The sequence below is a fragment of the Apis cerana genome, linkage group LG12, assembly GCF_029169275.1.
Source record: "Apis cerana isolate GH-2021 linkage group LG12, AcerK_1.0, whole genome shotgun sequence".
Classification (NCBI taxonomy): Eukaryota; Metazoa; Arthropoda; class Insecta; order Hymenoptera; family Apidae; genus Apis; species Apis cerana.
This window is the reverse complement of record NC_083863.1, coordinates 5,449,151-5,469,880: the sequence shown is the minus strand read 5'-3', so window position 1 is coordinate 5,469,880 and position 20,730 is coordinate 5,449,151. Positions and strand designations below refer to the sequence as shown.

Here is a 20,730-nt window from a genome sequence, read left to right as displayed (position 1 = left end):
CTCATCTCCTTTTTCCCGATAATTGACAAGGATCGTGGTCGTTCGTGAACTCCTCGCGAGCTTTTCTCGATAGATTCTTTCGGTTTATCGCGGATTGAATGAATTATCGCGATAAGAATGAATTTAATGGAACAGTTTTTTTTATCTTTGGCCATCGTTGGCTGATTGCGTGGCGTGATAAAATAACTTTGCCACCTTATCGATCTTCATCAACGTAAGGATTATCTGCTTTTTTGTATTTGTATAACTTTTTTTTTTTTTAGAAAAAAAAAAAGGGAACAAAATTGTGAGATTCTTCTCGAATTTTCGCAAAATTTCTACTACTTGGCGCAATTCGTACGTGTGCAAGAAAGACTTTAAAACTCGAGAACAAGTTCGGGAATAAAATATGGTTCATCCCTCGAAACGGAAAAGGCACGTAGCTAAATCCTTGCTGTAGATTTGAAAAATGTCCGGATATAATTCTCTCTCCTTCTACTTCAATTTTTTTTTATCCCTGCCATAGAATAGGATTTTGTCACGAAGCTGAACGAAAGTTTCGGTGTAGGTAGAATTTTTTACGTGTAAAAAGAGTGGACGCTGTGGACGGTTCAAAAGCAAATTTGTTTCTTCGTTCTTCCATTTCTATTGAAAATTTAGTTTAAGCACGTAGAATAATTTGACGAGCTTTATTTCAATTCCGGCTTTATTAAAATTCTTTGATCAATTACTGGATTTTATCTCACGTTAATCCTACGTAAACCCTGGATCATCCAGAGATTAAGCTTATATGCGTGTTGTACTGTATAATGAAAATTGTTATTTTTCTTATCTGACAATGTCATGCAATCCAGTTCCAGGAATCTGAAATATTGATAACATCTATTAGAATAATGTACGATTAATAATTCATGCATGTTTGCATATGCAACTTTCCCAGAATAAGGGGATTACGTGTGCAAAATTGTATAAATTTTTAAAATCCTATATCTAATTTAAATATATACGTCAATAAATTGTTAGCTACGTTTCCCTTTTTCATAAAAATTTCATAAAAGTGAACTTCATAAGGAAGAAAATTTTCCAATTTGCAATTTGATGACCTTTAAATTCTATGATTAATATTTTTATAGTCGCGAAAAGTAACCTGTTTCTTCGATCAATTTACCGACACACGACAATTTTTCACGATTAAAATTTCCAGCGAGAAATTTAATTACGCGTTATTCATTCTTTTTGTCGTGTTTTGAAAAAGAAAAAAAAAGAAAAAAGAAACTAACCTGTAAAGTACGTCCGACCAAAGCTTCGTTTCGTCTTTGATGTACTTTTTGACTTTTTCGTCACCGCAAGCTCGGCGAAAGTTCTTCAACCTCTAAATCCGATCAAAAGCTTTGCGGATGTCAGCACAGCTGGTGCTGTTCACTATTTTGCAAAGTCGTTTAGAGAATTTATGAATTTTTCGCGAATTTTTCGATATCCGACGTTTCATCTCGCGTAATGAAATGTCTTGCGTAAAACTTTGAACTCGATACTTTTTTAATAAAATTGAACAACGTGGATTTTCTTCGTTCTCGCGCAGTGTTCCTCTTTTTTAAATTTTGGATTTTTTACGTACGTCATTTTCTCGATTAAATCTTTAACTTTATTGCTAAAAATATATGCATAACGCGTATATATATATATATAGTATACACTTTTTGATATTATCAGTTCGTCAAAGAGATAAAAAGAAGAACCTATTGTATCGTTATCTGTTCGATCGAATTTAAAATTTGCGACTACGATTCGATGGCTTTGACACGATGGCAGCCCTTGGGCGAATTTAGTCTTCGGTGAATGTACGAAAGCTTCGAGACTGTCTTCCTCCACTGTGAGAGAGGAAATCGATATTCCATAAATGTGTAAATGTGTAGCCGAATTCGAATCATTCGATTTTCTAAGGAAACGACTTTTCCACCCGAGGCGTTTCAAAGCTGTATTAACGATGAAACGATTGCGGTTTCCTCCCTTTGTTTGCATTCCCAGATTTTCTGCCACGATCTTCTTCCCCTAAAAAAAAAAAAAAATGAAACGTTAAAAAAATCCAAACTCTGCCGATTTATTCGTTTAGAATAAATATGGAATTAAAAACTTGTCAAAGTTAAATCGACGTTGATATATTTCGATATATTTAACGAAGAATGATTGATTGAAACGTTTTAAGAATTAATAGAAGAAATTATTAAGAAAAAAAAAAGAGGCAAAGTCGTATAATTATATAAATATCGTCTCGTAACTGTATATAATTTTTATTATTATTCCGGAATATTTCTAATCTGCGATTAAACTGGTTTCCACGGAAATCTTTAAAACGTGTAATTTATCATTTGCATAATACGAGATAATATTTATCTAATGCTTATCAGAAGCAAAATACGATAATTTCCTGAGTCAATGTATCCTAAATATATTTATTTACTGTAAATATTTGTCGAAACGAAACATTGATGATTGAATATCGAGTTTTAATTTTTGACTCGATAAATATTTCTTAACGATTATTGTCACTGTGAGTTTTATTTAATTGTGCAATGCAACGATAATTATTAAATCAATTAAATTACTAAATGACACTTATCTTGAATCACGGTTTACGTTACTGCAAGTTGATAATCGATCAAAAATCATTACCAAATTATCAAAATACTTAATGACTTGACTTATCAGCTGAAAGTTTAAACGATAAAGAGTTCCTTGAACAATGTAATTGATTTTCAGAAAATATTATTCACACTGATTAGAATTCCCAACTCTCTCGATAATAATTATGTTACCACGGAGAACAGAAATTGATATTTTAATTTTCTCACGTATTTCGCTTGTTTTTTTTTTATCGCAAACGATAAAAATTTATCGCATCCCATATTTTTTATTCAACTTGAGAGACGGAAGCAGAGGGCTTTACATAGGCGAGAAACGAGAAAAGTCTTTTTCCAAGACTTGGACCAGAACCAAAGCCAATTTTCCGCCATCGTATCGCGAAAACAAGCGTAATTCGCGAGGATAAACGAGTATAAATCGTATTCAGCATCAAACAAACGCGTCTCGATAGAAATAAATTGGCCGTCCCAGAGGAAGGATGGAACAAGAAATTAGCTTAATTACACAAAGAAAAATGTTCGAGGGAACTCGGTTTAATTCCCCTCGTGGAATAATGCGCGCCAGGTTGATAAAAAGTTTTTCGGAAAATCGTGGAAGAAGAAACTTGCGAAAAGGCGAACCTTCCAATTTCGTGGACTCTCGGCGGAAGTGAGCTCGCTAATTGAATTTCATATTCCACCGCGTATCGCGAATCGAGAGCTTCTCCCTGAAGACAGTTCTCCGGTAATTAATTACCATTCAAGAGATGCACCGCCTTTTCGTATCCTCATATTTTTCTCGCTCTTTTTTTTCTTCTTTCCTCTCAAAGAGTGTGGCCAGATGCTTCCTCGAATTTTCGATGGAAGGGAAAATTCTTTTTTCGTCCACGATTTTTTAACTTGTCCAAGCAACGATGACACAGCGTTTCGTGTAATCCGGTTAGTTAATGGAGATGAATCGAAGAAGAGTAAGTTGCTTGCTGACAAACTTAATTTTCTTTCTTGAGAAGGAGGGCAAATTGTTTGAGTAACTTGATTATTTCGTATTAAATGGAATTAACATGGTAGAGTAAACCGTGTTAGATGGAGAATTTCGTCTTCTGTTTGAAAGTAAAAAGAATTCGATAATATTGTTGTAAAGTAAAATTTTAAAAAGAATAATTCCATTAAATTTCTTTCTTTCTTTCTTTCTTTGTTCGATTGATGGAAGTAAATGATACTTCTTCTTTTTCTCTCGCGGTAATTCTATTTTATTTTTGTATATACACACACATCTGTGAACTATTGGAACGTTGCGCTTTTCCCACGGGGAAAATCCGAAGATTGAATTTCATCGGTGAGATACGAGGAATAACAATGCAGAAATATTCGAACAGTCAATGGAATCATCGTGTAAATCGTCTGAAGCGAAACAAAATGACAGTCGACTGAATTGTTTACGTTGTACGTAGCAACGTGTTACTTCCTGTTTGTGTACACCATTCTCTGTACTCCACTTGTAAAAACAAGATAAGAGAAATAAAGATTGTACTCCGATACTCCTCTTCAATCGAAGAGGAGTCTTTTACGGAGAGAAATCTCGATTCGATCCGGGGGAATCTGTTCTTCTTTCACAAATTTTTATTATTCAAGCAACGCGAATAATTTGAAAAATTGTAGAATTTTCGGAAAATTCGGATTTCGAGAACTATGTGAAAAAAATATGACGGGGTTTACGGAAATTTTCAAATCTGAAAACTGATCTCCATCCTCCGTAATTTTTGTTTGCAATTTAAATTCGATGGTTGCGATGTGGAAAAACTGGGGAAAACTTCCAATTTTCGAACGCTAATTAAAATTCAAAATTTTTCCTCGCAAACGTGTAATTAAAAAAAAGTTAATTAAAAACTTGTGCAAAAACGTGAAGGTTTTAAATTTCAAATATTACGAAGAAACTCCGTGTATGTCATGCATTCACTTGCTATATATTCGCTTGGTAATTAACTATAAATTACTCATAAATTAAAAATACATTATTTTCATAAAAGAAAAAAGAAAAGTTAAATAAGAATTTAAAATAATAATAACAATAATAATCGTTTTTCAACTTAACGAAACATAATTTCATCGTTCCTTTTATAATTACAATTTAAATAAATGAAGGAAATATATATATATAGGAAAATAACGTGTACTTTTTCGGTATAGTATGAATTCCATATACATTTTGCATATTTTTTATAAGGCAGAAACCAAGTAAGTGCCTAGAAGTCTCTTATATGCATTTCGAGTGCATCAAATCATATTTCCCGTGGCAGCTCCATGAATAACAAGAACGGGATTTCGTCGTAAAATCCTTTAGTTATCGACCTTCTTCTCCAACGAGGTGTCTGTTCAACGTTAGCGCACGTTCCCCTTCGGATACATCCTCCCTTTCAGAATTTCTCCTCTTAAAATTGCCCCTTAAAATCGTTCCATTGGCCCCATAAAGAAAACTCTTCCTCTGAAATCCAATGAAAATCAATTTGCAACGTGTTCCGTGTTCGATGTCCGCTCGATTCGAAACTCCATCACGCTTAAACACATCGAGAAAAGTGTGTGGATGATGGTGTGGACTCGGTTTACCGGTTTGGATTCATGAGTAACAAAAAAAAAAGAAAAGAAAAAATATTCCACCCCAAAGCAATTGCATCATCATGGCTTCCACACGATCGATGAGTACTTGTTGAATGAACTTTCACCTCTCTCTCTCTTTCCCCTCCTCCCTCGTTTCTTTTCAGAGATCACCACGACTTCCAGGGAAGATCGCCCGGTTTTATTTTCACTCAATTATTCCCCCGGCGGAATCGGAATTTTCTTGCCTCCTCGTCGTTTCTGTCCGCGACGAATGGAAAAAACGGAGCTTAAAGGGTGAATAAAGGTTTGGGCCATCCGACGTTTCCATTCGTTTTTACTTGCGTTACGAAAGTAAGGAAGGAAATTACTCGTCGCGCGCTATCTTCTGCCTATTGTTATTTCATGCCACTTTTATTTATCGCCACGATCGAATTCAAAACCTCGACAAAGTCTCGCAATTGCTTGTTTATAATCGATTCGACTTACTTATTCACAGATATTGCTTTCATCATCCTTGAAAACTTCCTGCAGAACAAGTTGTTCGCAATTAATTAATTAACGCTCGATTCGAAAATCGAATATCGATTAAAGAGAATTCAAACTTTTTTTCTACCGATATTAAGCTCGGCTCAAATGTTAATCAATTCGAAATATTGTCGCTTACGCGAATGTAGGTTTCATTTCACGTTCGAGATAAACATCCATTGTCGGATTCGAGATCGTAACGTAAATGTTTTAATAATGGGGGGAAGGGTTCAAATTGAATGCCCCGCATACAGGCACGCGCATAATGCATTCCTCCCTGCAATGGCACCCCAAGGACTCGTAGACATCGTAGCGTTTCCCCCGTGGAACGGGCGCGGAATCGATTCCAAGTTTCAATAAATTTCGATTAGAATTGAAGGCGAAAGACGAAACGACGAGATAAGAATAGGGGCAGAGAGGAATGCGATGGAAACGACTCCAGGAGGGGGATGATTCATTTCGATCATCTCGTCGAATGAAGGTGTTCAACTTCTTCCTCTTTTCTCCCCTCCCCTTTTTCTAACCGCGGTTTTAACGAGAGACCTGTATAACCTTCCCGTTTTATCCTTCTCCTCGTTCTTGTTGATGGGGATCGTTCCCTCATTGCGACACGAAGAATGATATATTCGCGACAGGCTCATCGATCAGAGAAAAAGTACTTTAATGGAGGCTATTGGTTCAGGAAGTGAAAGAAAGGGAAGTGAAATTGTGGAATTCTTCAAAGTGTTCGTTTATGACAAATTGCGTAATTAGATTCGATGATAATTTTATACAAGTGAATAATTTTCGAATGCAGCACGATGATTTCTTCGTGGGCGATGTGATGATAAAATTAAATATAAACTTTCCGATGGAGCAGAATTTTAAATATATCATTCTATCGTGTTATAATGTTATAATGCAATTTATTCCATGTACAGACAAAAATTTTCATTAACGTCAGAATTTTTGGATTTAGACTTGCATTTATTTTCCTTCGACGAAACGAACCGGTGATGCATACATGTACATAGATGGTACAATTAAAAATGATGTAGAAAAATATACGTGCACATGCGACATATTGTACGTCGTGGCTGTTCAAGGATAAATCGATAAACGAAGGTGCATATGCATAACTATTCTTCCATATGCACACGATTCTTCCACGACAAAGTTCCATTAAAATTAAACCAATTACGAGTTAAAATGATGAGAAAAGAACATCAACGTGCAAACACCTCGAATTACACGAATTGCATTGGAACGAAATTTCTTTCTTTTTTTTTTTTTTTTTCGATGGAAACATGGCGAAAAGAGGACACACGCGATTCCTAACTTTTCGAGTTAACGTGTTAAATTTCCTTGAGGAATTTTCCGTTGCATGTAAACCGAATGGCATCTGATAAATTCACGACACAAATAATTTCACAGGGATTGGTATTCTGCAGGGAATCCACGTTTCTTTTCTTTTTTTCTTTCTTTCTTTCTTTCCACTTTCAAGATTTCAAGCCGAGACCACGGATATAGACGGATCGCTCGTCCGGAAAATTTACCGGGAATAAAATCGTTTCGTGATCACACGATCCTCGAGGGACTACAAACGAACATCCCTTCTCGAATTATTGGAATTTCTTCTCCGTCACAGAGAGTCGCAAATAAAATTTTGTTACTCGATTTACCATCCTGTTTCTTTCTAATGGCCAACCTCGTTAAATTAAAATTTGATACGATAACGTGGAACGTTGCATTCTCTGCTTTCAATTCTTCTTACATCTGTATCCAGAACATTATTTGATTTTCGATGTTCGGCAATGATAAAATTGTAAATTTTTCTCACTCGATTCGGTTTCTTTCTCGAAACTTAAATTTTGAATTTAATTCGATAATAATAGATCTTCTACCCACGCTTTCGATATCCCTTATCCAAAATCATTTATCCAATTTTCGATTTTAGTAATTATTTATTAATCTTAAAATTGTATAAACCTAAATCAATAATAAATGTGATACGATTTAAAAATCGTTAAAACTTCGATCGTTAAGTGAAAGTACTTACTCCTGAATATTCGCATGATAGGAGTTAAAGAAAATTGTCGTTTCATAGATTTTTCAAAATGGAATTGCGTGATTTGAGAAAGTATCTCGGAAAACGGCCGCTGTCAAATTACAAGGCAAATTTACTCTTATTACTCCTCCTGCATGACCCCTTCCCGACGCGTGTTTTCGCATGATAGCATGCTTTAGCCGAGGGAATTCGTATCCTCGGCGACGAATGAGCGGAGTCTTTGCTCAAGCATGAAACTCCCTAGAAAGCAAACAACAATTCCATTCGGGGTTACACGGTCTAATTTTCTGGGCACTCATTGTTGCAGGCACACACGCCCCTACTTGCGGCTGACACGAGACATGTAAGTAGACAAAACAGATGGTGTGAACACAACAGGAACACAATGCACAATGTTATTCATAATAATTGGACATATGTGTTGTGATTCGTTGAAAAGTATAACTCGAGTATATAATAATCTTACACGAAATACGACATTTGTAGCGAATATTCTCGAAAATGTTATTAGCACTGTGAATGGATGAAAAGTTTGAGGATACATAAGATCGTAAAATGTTGGTTGAAAAATGTTTATTCCGTGAAAGAATAAAAATGAGAATGCTGTGATTAATAATGAGTGATATTAATTAATCGGATTATAATAACAATATATCGTATTAATAATCAATAATGACGATAACTAAATTATAATATAATAATATAACGTAATTATGTAAGAATTAATTATTCGTATAATTGTATAATTATCAGTGCTAATAATATTCTGAAAAATTTACACATTATATATCGCGTCATTAAAATTTTTCACGACAAATGCCCAAATAATTTGATAAATCACTCTAATCAATATTCTTTTTGTGTCCGTATAACAACAGTTCGATGCATTTCGATGCTCAATATGCGCAATTGTCGAAAAATAATTCATTCGATCCCGTATCGTATTTCTCCTCATCCCTTGTTGTTCGAATAAACCGAACAAATTCACGATTAAACATCAATAATATCCGATTATACATCCAGAGAGCTGTATAATTTTGCAATTAACCGCGTTTCACGAGCTCGAATTCCCGCAAATTGCCTTTCCTTCTTTCCAGAATTAAAATTATAGTTCAATTGTGCGTCGATTTTCAATAAACGAATTAGATTCTTCGTCTCTTTTCATTTTGATAGAAAAATTTCTCCCTTCCTTTCTTTCTCCCTTTCTTTCTTCTACACGATAAAAGCTCGATCAGAATTTCACTTATCGATCCTCTTCGTATATTTTCATTTCCATGATTGATTTCCACAGGTTGTCAGGATTATCTATTCAAATATGTTTGATTCGATCGTGTTCACAGATCGGATAACACGTTGAAACCAGAGTAAGGATTCTATTCTCTAAAGAATTAAATTGGTTTCAGGAAATATGCAGCACAATTATATTCTTGCCCGATATTGACTCAAAGAATTTTAAGGTTCGATAAACCTGTCGATAATTTGTTCTTTTCAACAAATTATTCTAATACATTTGCACGCAATTTCCCTAAGGATATTGTTCAATGAATCACGCAGAGAAAATGCAGTGGATAATTATTTGACTCTTCGACCCATTACCGTTAATGATTACCAATTGCACAATTATCGAAACGAATCCGAATTTGAATTAACCAAACTATCCATCTTTTATTTTATTATTTCCCTCATTAATTCTCATTAATTTTCTATTCCACTTCGTATTCACTTCCTTCCTTCGATCACCTCTCACTCACGTCATTCAAATGTCGAGGGTAGCCTGCCCTTTTCAGCAAACTTGACAACCAATCCTTCCACCATCCACCGTCACGCTATTCGAATGAAAAGATTCATGAAGGGGGTTTTATACGATTCGTCGTAGAATCAAATTCAACGAGGGCGATGCATATTTTACCCGGTAGATCGTGGCAAAGGGTGGAAACGAGGAAGGGTAGAAGTCGAAGGAGGAGAGTTGTGGAGGATTAAAGGGGTAAACGCGAGAGGTATTCACCCTCTAAATCGAGTAAACTCCGATTCTTGTAACTTTCTGGAATGCCGACCGATTATCTTTCTTATTCTTGCTTCATTCTTGCTTCTCCCTCCCCCCATTCATCACCATTCATCCCCTTCCTCGATCTCTTCCGCGTGCTTGGAATTCCACGCGGAAATGAGATCAATTTCACGCTCACGAAGGAACGATCTCTATCGAAGTCGTTCGTTCTCCTGCGATCGGCCATTAGATCCGTTTCGCGACCGAAAGCGTTGACATTAGTTTCGTCAACGAGATATTATCTGAGAAAATCTTATCTATGCAACAAATTTCGTCTATGAGGGAATTTCATTGGCGCCAATTGTTGTAAGATCTAGGTATACTCTCTCGATGGGATCATTTTGATTTCTGGGCTGGGATCCGAAATCTGGAATTCCATGCAGCTTCCACCATTCCCCCTTGAGAAAACACACCCCTGTTTCGCATCATCTCGGCTCATAGGAATCCTAATTCCATTAGATTTCCAGTTTCCTTCCATCGTTTCTCTTTCGACGCTTGTTACCCATTCAGGTAACATCGATTGTTATTATCCTTGCGATATTTCCATTCGGTTTATCTTATTAGATATGGCTAATTCAATTTATCCTGGATATCCTGGAAGAGTTGCAATTAAATTTCCAAAAATGTGAGAATCGTAAATTGTACGTATAACTTATATATTCTCTCTATTATTCGACGATCAAGATTATCAAAATAGCGGAATATTTTTTTGTATATATAAATTATACTCCGCACAAAGTGATTAATAGCTCGAGTACATTTTTCTCCGCCAGCTTATTTTTTATCCCGGAAAATGTGTCGCTATTTGCCTATCAGCACGTGATATGATCCGCGCTGATAGGGATGGTGGTGTGTTGCTCTCCACGTCGCTTCCTGCACTTCCAGCCCCTAAAATTGCATTACGGCCGAGCGGCATTATAACGGGGACGTGTCATATAAATCACGCGAGGAATGACGCGAGCATCGGTGTCCGTGCATGTGTCCCCCCTCGTTCGCTCGAATTGTCGAGATTATGTCGGTTGGGTCGAGGTTTCCGGCCCTCGAAGGGCAACCTATGGGATATCCTTCGATTCTGGTTAAATTAACGGAAACGAACGTCATCCTGCAATACGGTTTTATGATGCTCAAGATTGAATCTGATTGCGAGATTATTGGTCGTCCCCCAGTGCTAGAAATATTTCAAGGATTAAGGATCTAGAATTTAATTCCAACGTGGAGTAGAAAACTTACCTGTACTTGCAGCGTAATGATACATTTCTACCAATTTTTTAATCTTTTTTGATTTTTCAGCATACGTAGGGCAACATGTCCAACATGTAATTAACATATTGTTTTAGAGAATACAAATTAATTTCCATGCTTTGAAATACGCTATTGAGTCGTATCCGCCATATTGATCAATGCTCTTTTAATGCAAATCGTGAATAGATTTAAAACTTGTGTATATTAATACAGTATCATCAAAGATGTTAGGTTAAATGAAATAAAATTTTCAATGTATATTTCTTTAAATTATAATCTCGTTTATATCTTCATTCTTTAAATTGCATTATCATCCAAGAGATTCGACTGTCAATAAATTTATTAGAACCGGCTCTATGGAAGCTCTATCTGGCGCACATCTATTGGATCCCCCAAAATCGATCGATCCAATCTAAAGTTTGAAGACTCCTTTCAGTATCTGTTTACCGGTCGAGGCGCAATCTAGTACAATCACTTAAGTTTAATATTAAAATAGAAGAAGAAGCAGAATTGTTCTAATAGAAATTAACTATCGACTTGTTTTCGCTTGGTAAAATACGCAGTTACGGTTACAGGGATCGAGGAATGAATATTAATAGTTATCGGCATACACATTAATAAGTAATTGGTTTTTTCCGTTCATTGAAACGCTCTGCGCAATGCAATAATGTACATCAAAAGGTAATTAACCGGTCTGTATTGTCCTTTCTCCTTTGAAACATCGATTCATAAATGATCATTCATAAATGATTATTCGTATTCTATTCGTAGATAATTCGTATCTAGATATTGAAATATGTAGCGATGGTATACAAATTGGCGCCGAGTATTGCTTATCGAAATTATCGTATCGTTAATCGCGCCGATATTTCCGGGTCTAGGAAGAAATTATCTATGACGTTTAAACCATTCGATATTTCCAGCCGGCGATAACGGATCCGGTAACAAAATTGTTGATCGAACGAAACGAAAGACCGGGCCAATGAAATGTTTTGTTATTGGAATTAGACGAGATTTGTCGAAAGCTCGTGTGCGCATGCAAATATGCGGATTCCCACAGGTTGCATCAATTTTGACAAGGCAAATAATACGTTGCTGCATCCAGAGAGAAAAATTGCTCGCCAATTTTCCATAATTTTCAATTTCCAAAATTTACGTTGAATTTATTTATCTATCGATTGTCTAGGCCAAATTAAATTAATATAACGAATTTATTCTATTGGATTCATTTGGGTTCTATTGCAAGGAATTTTTGAGAAGTCGTACGACGATCTCTGATCTATTTTGATTATACGAAAGTTAAGATCTATCGTGCCAGATAAATCTATGGGCATATTTTATGCAACTTTCGTTAATTTTTATCCAATCTTTATTCGCTTCTTCTTCTCTTAAAGATGAAATATTAAATACACTTTATCTTATTCAGAATATATGTAGAATTACAAAAACTCTTGGAATATAAATCGAAGAACAAATATACGAAATAACTGAATTAGAAAATTTGTAAGATAAATTAAGATTCTTTGTTAAGATAAAGATATCAGGGGTTGTAACCTGAACAACTTGTACGCAGAGAAAAAAGTTATCCAAAAATTGGACAACAGTAGGAAACATTCTGTACCGTAGTTAACACGAAATGGCACCTAAGTGCTCGCCAGTTGAGCACAACTTTTAAAAAGCGCGTAACAATTCCAGCCAATTTATCTTTTGGAACTGCTGGAAGCCGGCGGAGCCCGGTCGTACGGGCCATTTAAGGGCAAGATAAACCCCGAAAGGACTTTGTTCCGCGCCACCTCTCCCTTTTAAGTAGCCCGGCAATTTTTGTAGCTACTGTGAAAAATGAGGCAATTCGAGGCAACCTCTATTTCATTCATTCACGAGCCACATCCATTTACATTTCGTTCGTATCTCTCGATCGTTGACCCGCCGTGATTAATTTACTCAAGCAGACCCTTCGTTTGCTCAAACTTCCGATCCTGTTAACTTTTAATTCTCTGTGGAGACCGTGGCTCGGTTCTTATCTGAAAATGCGGTTGAAAACGCGCTTCCAATTTTCTTTATCTCCCCCTCGAGTGTCCATGTTCTCTCTCTTTCTCTCTCGTTTCGATGTTTGCGATCTCAACTGTCGGATTTTCAATTTGCAAACTGCGGAGCAACCTTTTGCATCCCTTTGAAACCACGTTTCAAAAATTGTACGGTACAAGTGGAGTAGTGGACAGGAGGGGAGGACATTTGACTCTGAAACAAAAGTTTTTTTATTGGGGAAAAGTTCTTTTGTGTGAAAGCATTCTGGCGAACAAAAAAAAAAGAAAAAGTTATTATTTTATGTTTATTCGTGTTTAATAATGGGAAAAAGTGAGAATCAATAACGTGTCATCATTTGATTTTATGGAAATACTATTTTCTGTGTTAAATGTAGGAGGATTAACTCGAATTGTACAGCTTCGACTTTTTCATTCCACCCCGATGTTCACCCACAAGTGGTTATTTAAACGTGAACGGGCGCTTTGTTGTCCTTCCTTCTCATTACTTCCCTACGACGCACAATGAATGAAGTAGAAAATTTCGTTTGTGTACTGGCCTATTTCGCGATGAAACGAACCGTGCATGCACCGAATACGGTTTTCGTTGAAACGTTAATTATACTTTAAAACGAAAATTCGAAGATCAAATCCTTAATATAACAATGCAATAAAAATACATTACATTTATTAAAAGGAATCATGATACGTATAATTTAAACGAGTTTAAACACCACGTTGCAAAAGGTTAATTAGAAAATAATTGTCACCCCTTGCTGCGAATGTCCAATGGAATTTCGATGAAATATTCACGGGGTAATAAATCAATTCGGTATTTGTCAGTCGGCTGGCCACCGTCCGTATCGTCGAAAATCTATTTACCACAACGTGACACGTGGCGATGACTCGTTACCCTTCGAATACCTCGAGGCAGAAATTGTAGAGGTATCGCAGCTGTGTGAATTTCAGCACGGAGTGGAAGATCATAAAATTACGAACGTAAACCGTAAGTGGTACGTGTCAGGAATGAATGGAGAGGAAGAGGATCGATCTCATCGTTGGATGGACGAAATAGGGTTTCGACCACTTCATCGTTTGATTTAAGATCTTCAAGTGAAATTGAGAAGAATCTCTATTTAATAGAAAACAAGATGGTGGGGAGGACGGAAATTTTTCTTGTAAATAAAATATATTATATCGGGAAGACACAAATTCAGAACGTTTGTACGATCTTGATTGAAAATTCATTGTTTTTTCCATTTGTGAATAGGGAAGTGTATGATCAAAGCTTGGATATAATAGTTTATTGCCTGCCTCTGAGCACGAATTATATTTCCACCCCCTTCTAGAAGTTCTCTAAATACCAGCAAGCTCTACATTAACCGGAATGAGAAACGGTTATCGCCTCGTTCGCTTGGAAAACCAGCGAAATTGCCAACGAGATAAGACAAGCACGGTATTAACCGTGGAATACCATGATGGAACTGTAAATTTATTCCATGGTTGTAGTCCACGTCAGCAGCGTGTACCACCGCTAAAGATTCCAGAAGAATTCGAATTCTGTTATTATCCCGATCACGTCCGCCTGGTTTTCTTTTGGATCTCTCCCTTCCCGACCGTCCTTTATATCCCTCTTCTCGCTCGAGAAGGGGTTGTCAAATCTCGCTTCCACCTTCCTTTCGCGCGTAAAAATCTCCACCCCGATACTGGTTTCATTGGATCACATAGGGGAAACAAGGGATGGAGTTCGAACGAAATACGAGTATTTCGTGTCGCTATAAAATTATAGGAAATATTTATTTGACGAGTGGGAAATGGAAAGTGTCTTATCTGATTTGAAAATAAAAATTCTTTTTCGAATTTTTTTTTTTTTTTTTTTTAATGAGAATTCAGAGAAACTGAGAAATTTTCACGATATTCGACGAGGTTTTTTATTCGATTGAAATGGATCCGTTTTGAAATTATCATACATTCGATTTTGTAACATAAAATGTTACAAATTTAAAGAAATTGAAATTGTAAGGAATCCAGATTATTAATAATTTACGATACAAGTTGCAATATACCGTGTATTAATTTCTGAACGTGTTTCTCAGGGAATTGTATATGCTTTTGATGGCTTTTGATTAGTGACTTGGTAATTATGCTCAAGTTCATTTACTACATTTACCTTTGGGTCTGGAATTAACTAGTTAAATGTTCATGACGATGTGCTCGAACGAAAGATATCAAAAGTGTATCTTCGTTATACGTATTTATTTTTAATTATACTTTCAAGAATAATTGATCTTATCCGATATAAAAATTTTAGATAGAGAAGAAAGAGAATTTCTTCGACGAGAAAATGAAAGAGATCTAATTGGGAAATTTCTTCTATACGATGAATTAAGAGAAGATGGATTTTAATCAAGCTCGTATCGTAAATTAACATTGTATATAAAGAGAGATTTTCACGTAAGGTTTCGCTCACCATGGAATTTAATACCGACGTTATAATGTTTAGGATGCTTTTACATGGCAGGAATTTCATATTACGTTCACACGACGTGTAACATTGTAATTAATTTTGCTCCCCGTATTTCTCCCGTTGTACAATTTAATTTACAACGATTTGTAATATTATCCGATTGCAAAACTAGAATTTCGTTGATAGAATTTCGATACAATATTTTTACAAATTTTCTAAGCTCTGTCTCTTCTCAACTTCCCTGGAATTTTTTGCAAGTTAGTAAACATAGAGTGAATAACTGGTCGATAATTATTTTATCGCGTATTATAATTTTAAATTCAATTAAATTTTTTAACATTTTTAACAAACTCTATCCTTCGTCTTTCCCCAATTGCTTCAAAAATAAATATTATTCGAATTTACCAGATCCTATTTTATCGGTGATCGCATAAATAATAAAGTAATATCTTTCGATCCATTAGAATTCTATTATCTGATATTTTATCTGATAAATCATCGAAGAGAATCGTCGAAGTTATACGTCATTAATAAAGCTTATTGAAGATCTCAATTGTCCGATGGCAATAATAATCGAAATTAAAATATTCACGAGTAAAATATCGATCTGGTGAATCGTGGTTAGTTTTGCACAATTGCGTTAAAGTTAAGTTGATTATTCCGAAACTAGCTTTATGGATCCCATTCAAAACTCGCCATCATAATCTCGTTTCATTCCTCATCCAGCATTTACATGTGTAATCCGAAACCTCGAGCCACTGGGGAAAAAAGTACATCTGCAGTGTATAATCAAGCTTTTGGTAAAGTTACTGCTATTAATTAGTAGGGGGTTGTTGGAGAATATGCAAATCGAATAATAACTATGTTGAAAATTATAATATAAATGCAATATTCCTTGCAATATTCCTTTTTTTTTTTCAATTTCACCTGAATTCGCATGCGACACGTAACACCGAACTTTACCACGATATATTCCGATTTTCTTCTCGTTTTTTTTCCACCTCCTTCTCCCCTTTTCTCTTTCTCCAATGTAAAAATGCGTTTGTACGCGAGCTTTGGTATAATTTTACCCCCTTTCAAAAGCATCAAAGCTGGGCCATGATTCGTCAGCTTTCATTTTTCGTCTTGCTTTTTTCACGCAGTTGCTCGGGTTATCACGTAACAGAGCACTGTAAAGAAACACTGAAAAACGCTGTTAATGAATATTTATATCATTATCGCGATTCTCGTACAAAGAAAGATCTCCAATTGTATTTTCGTTACCAACCTTTTTTCTTCATCGTAGAAATCTTGGAAAAATATTTGCGAGTTCTTCAAAGGATACCCAAAACTCTATAAATTCAGAGATATCTAAACGATTCGAATTTTTCTCGTTTTCATTTTCATTTTCATAATTATATTTATCAGATAAATTATTAAAATTGACGAATGATACGATTACGTAACGTTGATAAGAAAATTGTTAGCTCGAAATGAATACTCTTTGTCAAATCGTCTTCTGATCTCTCTCAGTTATTTAAGATTTAATTTCTCGTCAATGTTTTCTTTTCTTTTCCTTTTCTTTTTTTTTTTTCGCGAGAACAATAACAACGAATAAATCTGTCATGAACAACAGCAAGCATTGTGGAAATATTCGTTTTTATGCGGCACGACTTCATTTGGATTAATATTCTTTTCTTTCGCCGGAACCATTTTCCGGTTTTTTATCCTTTAACGCTTTTTTGTTCCGTTTGCCGATGAATTATTTCCGCTTTACCCCCGTTTCTCGCGTTTCTTAATTGATCTATGAATAAATTAATCCTGGATTCTCGCGTCTTAATCTTTATTTATGCGGAGAACAATGGGCCGCTCTTGGAAATTTCGTCTAATTTAAATTAATCAAAGCCGTCCGCCATCCGAGCCAGTCGAATTCTTCCAACACTTCTTTCTTCATCTCTTTTCCCTCCAAAGATCCCTATTTATTTTTCTCCCCTTTCTCTCCTCTCTCTTTTCCTATGCATTCGTTATTAGACTCCAAAGCTGCATTCGAACAGCGGGGGGTATATTTACTTCCCAAATGCGATAAAAGCTATTTTCTGAAATCGTATATTTATTTTATAATTAGGATATGTACATTCGTGATCCTGCCAATTGAAGAATAATTCAAATAAGATTCCTTTGTTTAATTTAAAATAAATTCGTTCGATAATAATAGAAGCCGCTGTAAACTATTTTTTTTATTAAAAATAAAAATGAAAAATATATTTAATATTTTCCAAAAATATATAATTTTTTTTTTAAGATATTTATAAAGATTTATTACCTTTATTATATAATAAATGAACGGGCCAACAACATTTCCCCCCAGTTTCTCCAACCTTCGAAGGGGCCAACTTGAACACACTTGTAGAATGTTGGGGAACTTTATTTAGAATTTACGCGGGCGCAATGATTTACAGAGAATTAATTCCACTCCGGTATTAATTACTGACTCCGCACAGAGTCTGCTTTGGAAACGGTTGGAAATCGCGTTTATTATAACGCTAGATTTGCCGCTTCGACCGAGATTATATACGATGCTCGCTGCAGGTCTACAGGTGCGTTTAATTTGCGAAACTCGAGGGGATTTAGCATTGGGTGGGTGGTGCTCTGTGGACGCGACGTTACGTGGCTCGTAAATATCAATGATAGCCGAAGCACGCGTGAAACGACGAAACCCCGTCCGACAGTTGGAGGGATGCGTGAATAAAGTGAATCGATCGTGGTCGACCGGATTTCCGTCTCCCAAAAACACAGTACAGAGAACTCGACCATAACAAATATATCGATGATATTTTCGAGTTTTTGAGAACGTTTGTGAGAGAATAGTTTCTTTTTTTTTTTTTTTTGAATAATAAAGAAAAATACTATTTGTCGATATTAATAAACGTGTGATTAAAATTAAACGATAAATTTTCTATTTTATCGCGCTGTGAACAGAAGATAGTTACATTTTTATTGGAAAATTGGAATCGATTTCAAATTTGAAAATAACTCGTTGGCTCAATAACTATTAATTATCGCGTGAAGATATATTCTTTTGATTCTAGTATCTCTGTAAAAAAAATTTAACTTTTGTAATCTTGTTATAATTTCTTTTTCCTTTTTTTTTTTTTTTAAATAGAAATAAAATAGAGGATTAAAGGGATGGCAATTGACAAGCTCGTGTCAACGATCCAATTTTTTTTAATCGATTTCTGTGCAGGGTTGCGGTTTCCCGCGACGGAAAATTGGATTGTACGAGCACTAACACGATTAAGAATTAATTGATCGTTAAAACTCCTCGGTTGCAGAGACCTGTGTTACCGTGCAACCGGTTGATGAACACGGATGCTGGCGAGCCGCCAAATCGTGGCTTCGATTCAAATTTTAATATAATCCTGTTCATCGTAAGACAATGTTCCACATATGTCGATCGTGAACGTATATATAAATACGTATCTATAAAATTAAAAAATTACGAATATATCATTCTTCTTGAGGCTATCCATGTGGGAATCATCGTAGAAAAGAATTCTCATTTCACTCTCAAAATATTACGTGTACTACTCTTAATTTATATAAATATTATAACACGAGATTCGCGTCAGATCAGAGTTGTTGTTCTATCTTTAATGTATCCTCTGCGTCTTTTTTTAGCTTATATAGTTTCCTCCCTCCCCCTCTCTTCTTCTGGCTATTACAAAAGATCACAAATATGTGTATTGTACGTATAAATAAAGAATAGAGAATGAGAAGTAGAAATTTTCACGATAAAAGAATTACACCATTTTTTTTGTATTCGTTATAACAACATCGAGCTTTATAATAATTGCAAAATAAATGCAAAAACTGTTTGAAAATAAAGCTAATAATATTTTCATGGAGATGAAAAGATCAAAAGTATATATATATATATATTAATTTTGCAATAATGGAAAACACAAAGAATCGTGATTCCCATATCATTTGTAATATGTATATATATATATATATTTTCCATCGGAATACTCTTAATTAAATGTGAAATTGAATTCGCTTCGAAAAACGAAGGAAGAGCGAGATATTCGCATAAATATGGCTACATGTACAGAACGTTGACAATAAACGAGCTATTTAATTTCGACGTGGTTAACCGCGTCGAAAAACCGCGTTTAAGGTAAATATCGATTAAATAGAATCCACAGTGGGACAGTTAATAACAATCCTCCTATTTGTCTCGTTTCATTTTGTAACGTTTAACATATTTATAATTCGTATATACTTTTAATAAGAATTCCTCCAATTTCGCTGCTTTGCTCCGGAATTTTCTTTAATATTCACCGGACTGCGTTTACGTAAAATATACAATCTCGCAAAAGAATATATTAAATAACGTAACAGCGTGTCACGAATAGAAAGAAATTACTTCGATCGTTCTTTTTTTTTTTTTTTTAGCTGAAAATTTACATTCCAAATATACGTACATTATAAATATTCATAATGTAAATATTTATAATGTAGCATTTAACATAACTACATTGTCCATCGATCTTTTCCATTTCTCGCTGCTCGTTTGAAATTCTTTTGAATATTGTTTCAACAATTTAATCTTTATATTGAACAGAGACAATTATATTTTGTACGTCGTTAGTAATATCATACGTATTATAAATAGCAATATCCATATTTATGCAATTATGCAAAATATTCGATATTCAAAATATATTCGAGAAACGAGCTCTGCTTCTTTAAACGCGTGTATAAAAATTCTCTTCTTTTTAATTTTTCTTTTTTTTTTTTTTTTCGAAATCTGCAAATCCAATTATAACTAAATATAGAGATACTTGCAAACTTCTCCCGGTTTATTCATAATACTCTTTACCTCACCATCCCGTGCATTTAAATTTACATAAAGTTCTCATAAAATAATTAATAATCACCATCGTTATAAACGGATAAAATTATTTCTTTGGTAAAAAAAGTGTGTTACATTATTCTGCAACGAAAACTACTCGCGAAGTTAGCTTCTCGTAACTTTATCCGAAACTCTTTAAATATTCACGATACTTGGCTCAAAACGGGACATAAAAATACCCACGCTCTCACAAAGGAAATTATTAAACCGTTTACGGAAACCTGCGTCGTTGAGGGTAAAAATTTTAACTTGCCTCGTTTTCTAAATGTTTGTTATCTCGTCCGTTCTCCACAATCCC

General features: G+C 35.0%; 1 protein-coding gene and 2 long non-coding RNA genes across 20 annotated transcripts in view; 1 reads left to right on the top strand and 2 right to left on the bottom strand.

Moving 5' to 3' along the window:
* LOC107995510 (disks large homolog 4) overlaps positions 1–20,730 on the top strand; it is a 394,817-nt gene that overhangs the window by 284,697 nt on the left and 89,390 nt on the right. For 14 of the 18 annotated variants that reach the window (XM_017053066.3, XM_028665581.2, XM_017053076.3 and 11 more), the window contains one exon: positions 8,072–8,107. The exons of the other annotated variants lie outside the window; for them this stretch is intronic. In XM_017053066.3, the coding sequence (XP_016908555.2) occupies positions 8,072–8,107 (36 nt within the window). The remainder of the gene's footprint in view (positions 1–8,071; positions 8,108–20,730) is intronic. 18 annotated transcript variants of the gene reach the window in all.
* Positions 668–20,730, bottom strand: part of LOC114577939 (uncharacterized) — a 28,515-nt gene continuing 8,452 nt past the window's right edge. Inside the window, exons 2-3 of the long non-coding RNA XR_009832128.1 lie at positions 1,260–2,028; positions 668–843 (exon numbers count right to left, since the gene is read on the bottom strand). This is a non-coding gene — a long non-coding RNA (uncharacterized LOC114577939). The remainder of the gene's footprint in view (positions 844–1,259; positions 2,029–20,730) is intronic.
* On the bottom strand, positions 15,302–19,487 carry LOC133667037 (uncharacterized). Its single transcript, XR_009832135.1, has 3 exons — positions 17,841–19,487; positions 16,806–17,613; positions 15,302–16,720 (listed from the first exon to the last, which is right to left on the bottom strand). It is a non-coding gene; the product is annotated as an uncharacterized LOC133667037 (long non-coding RNA).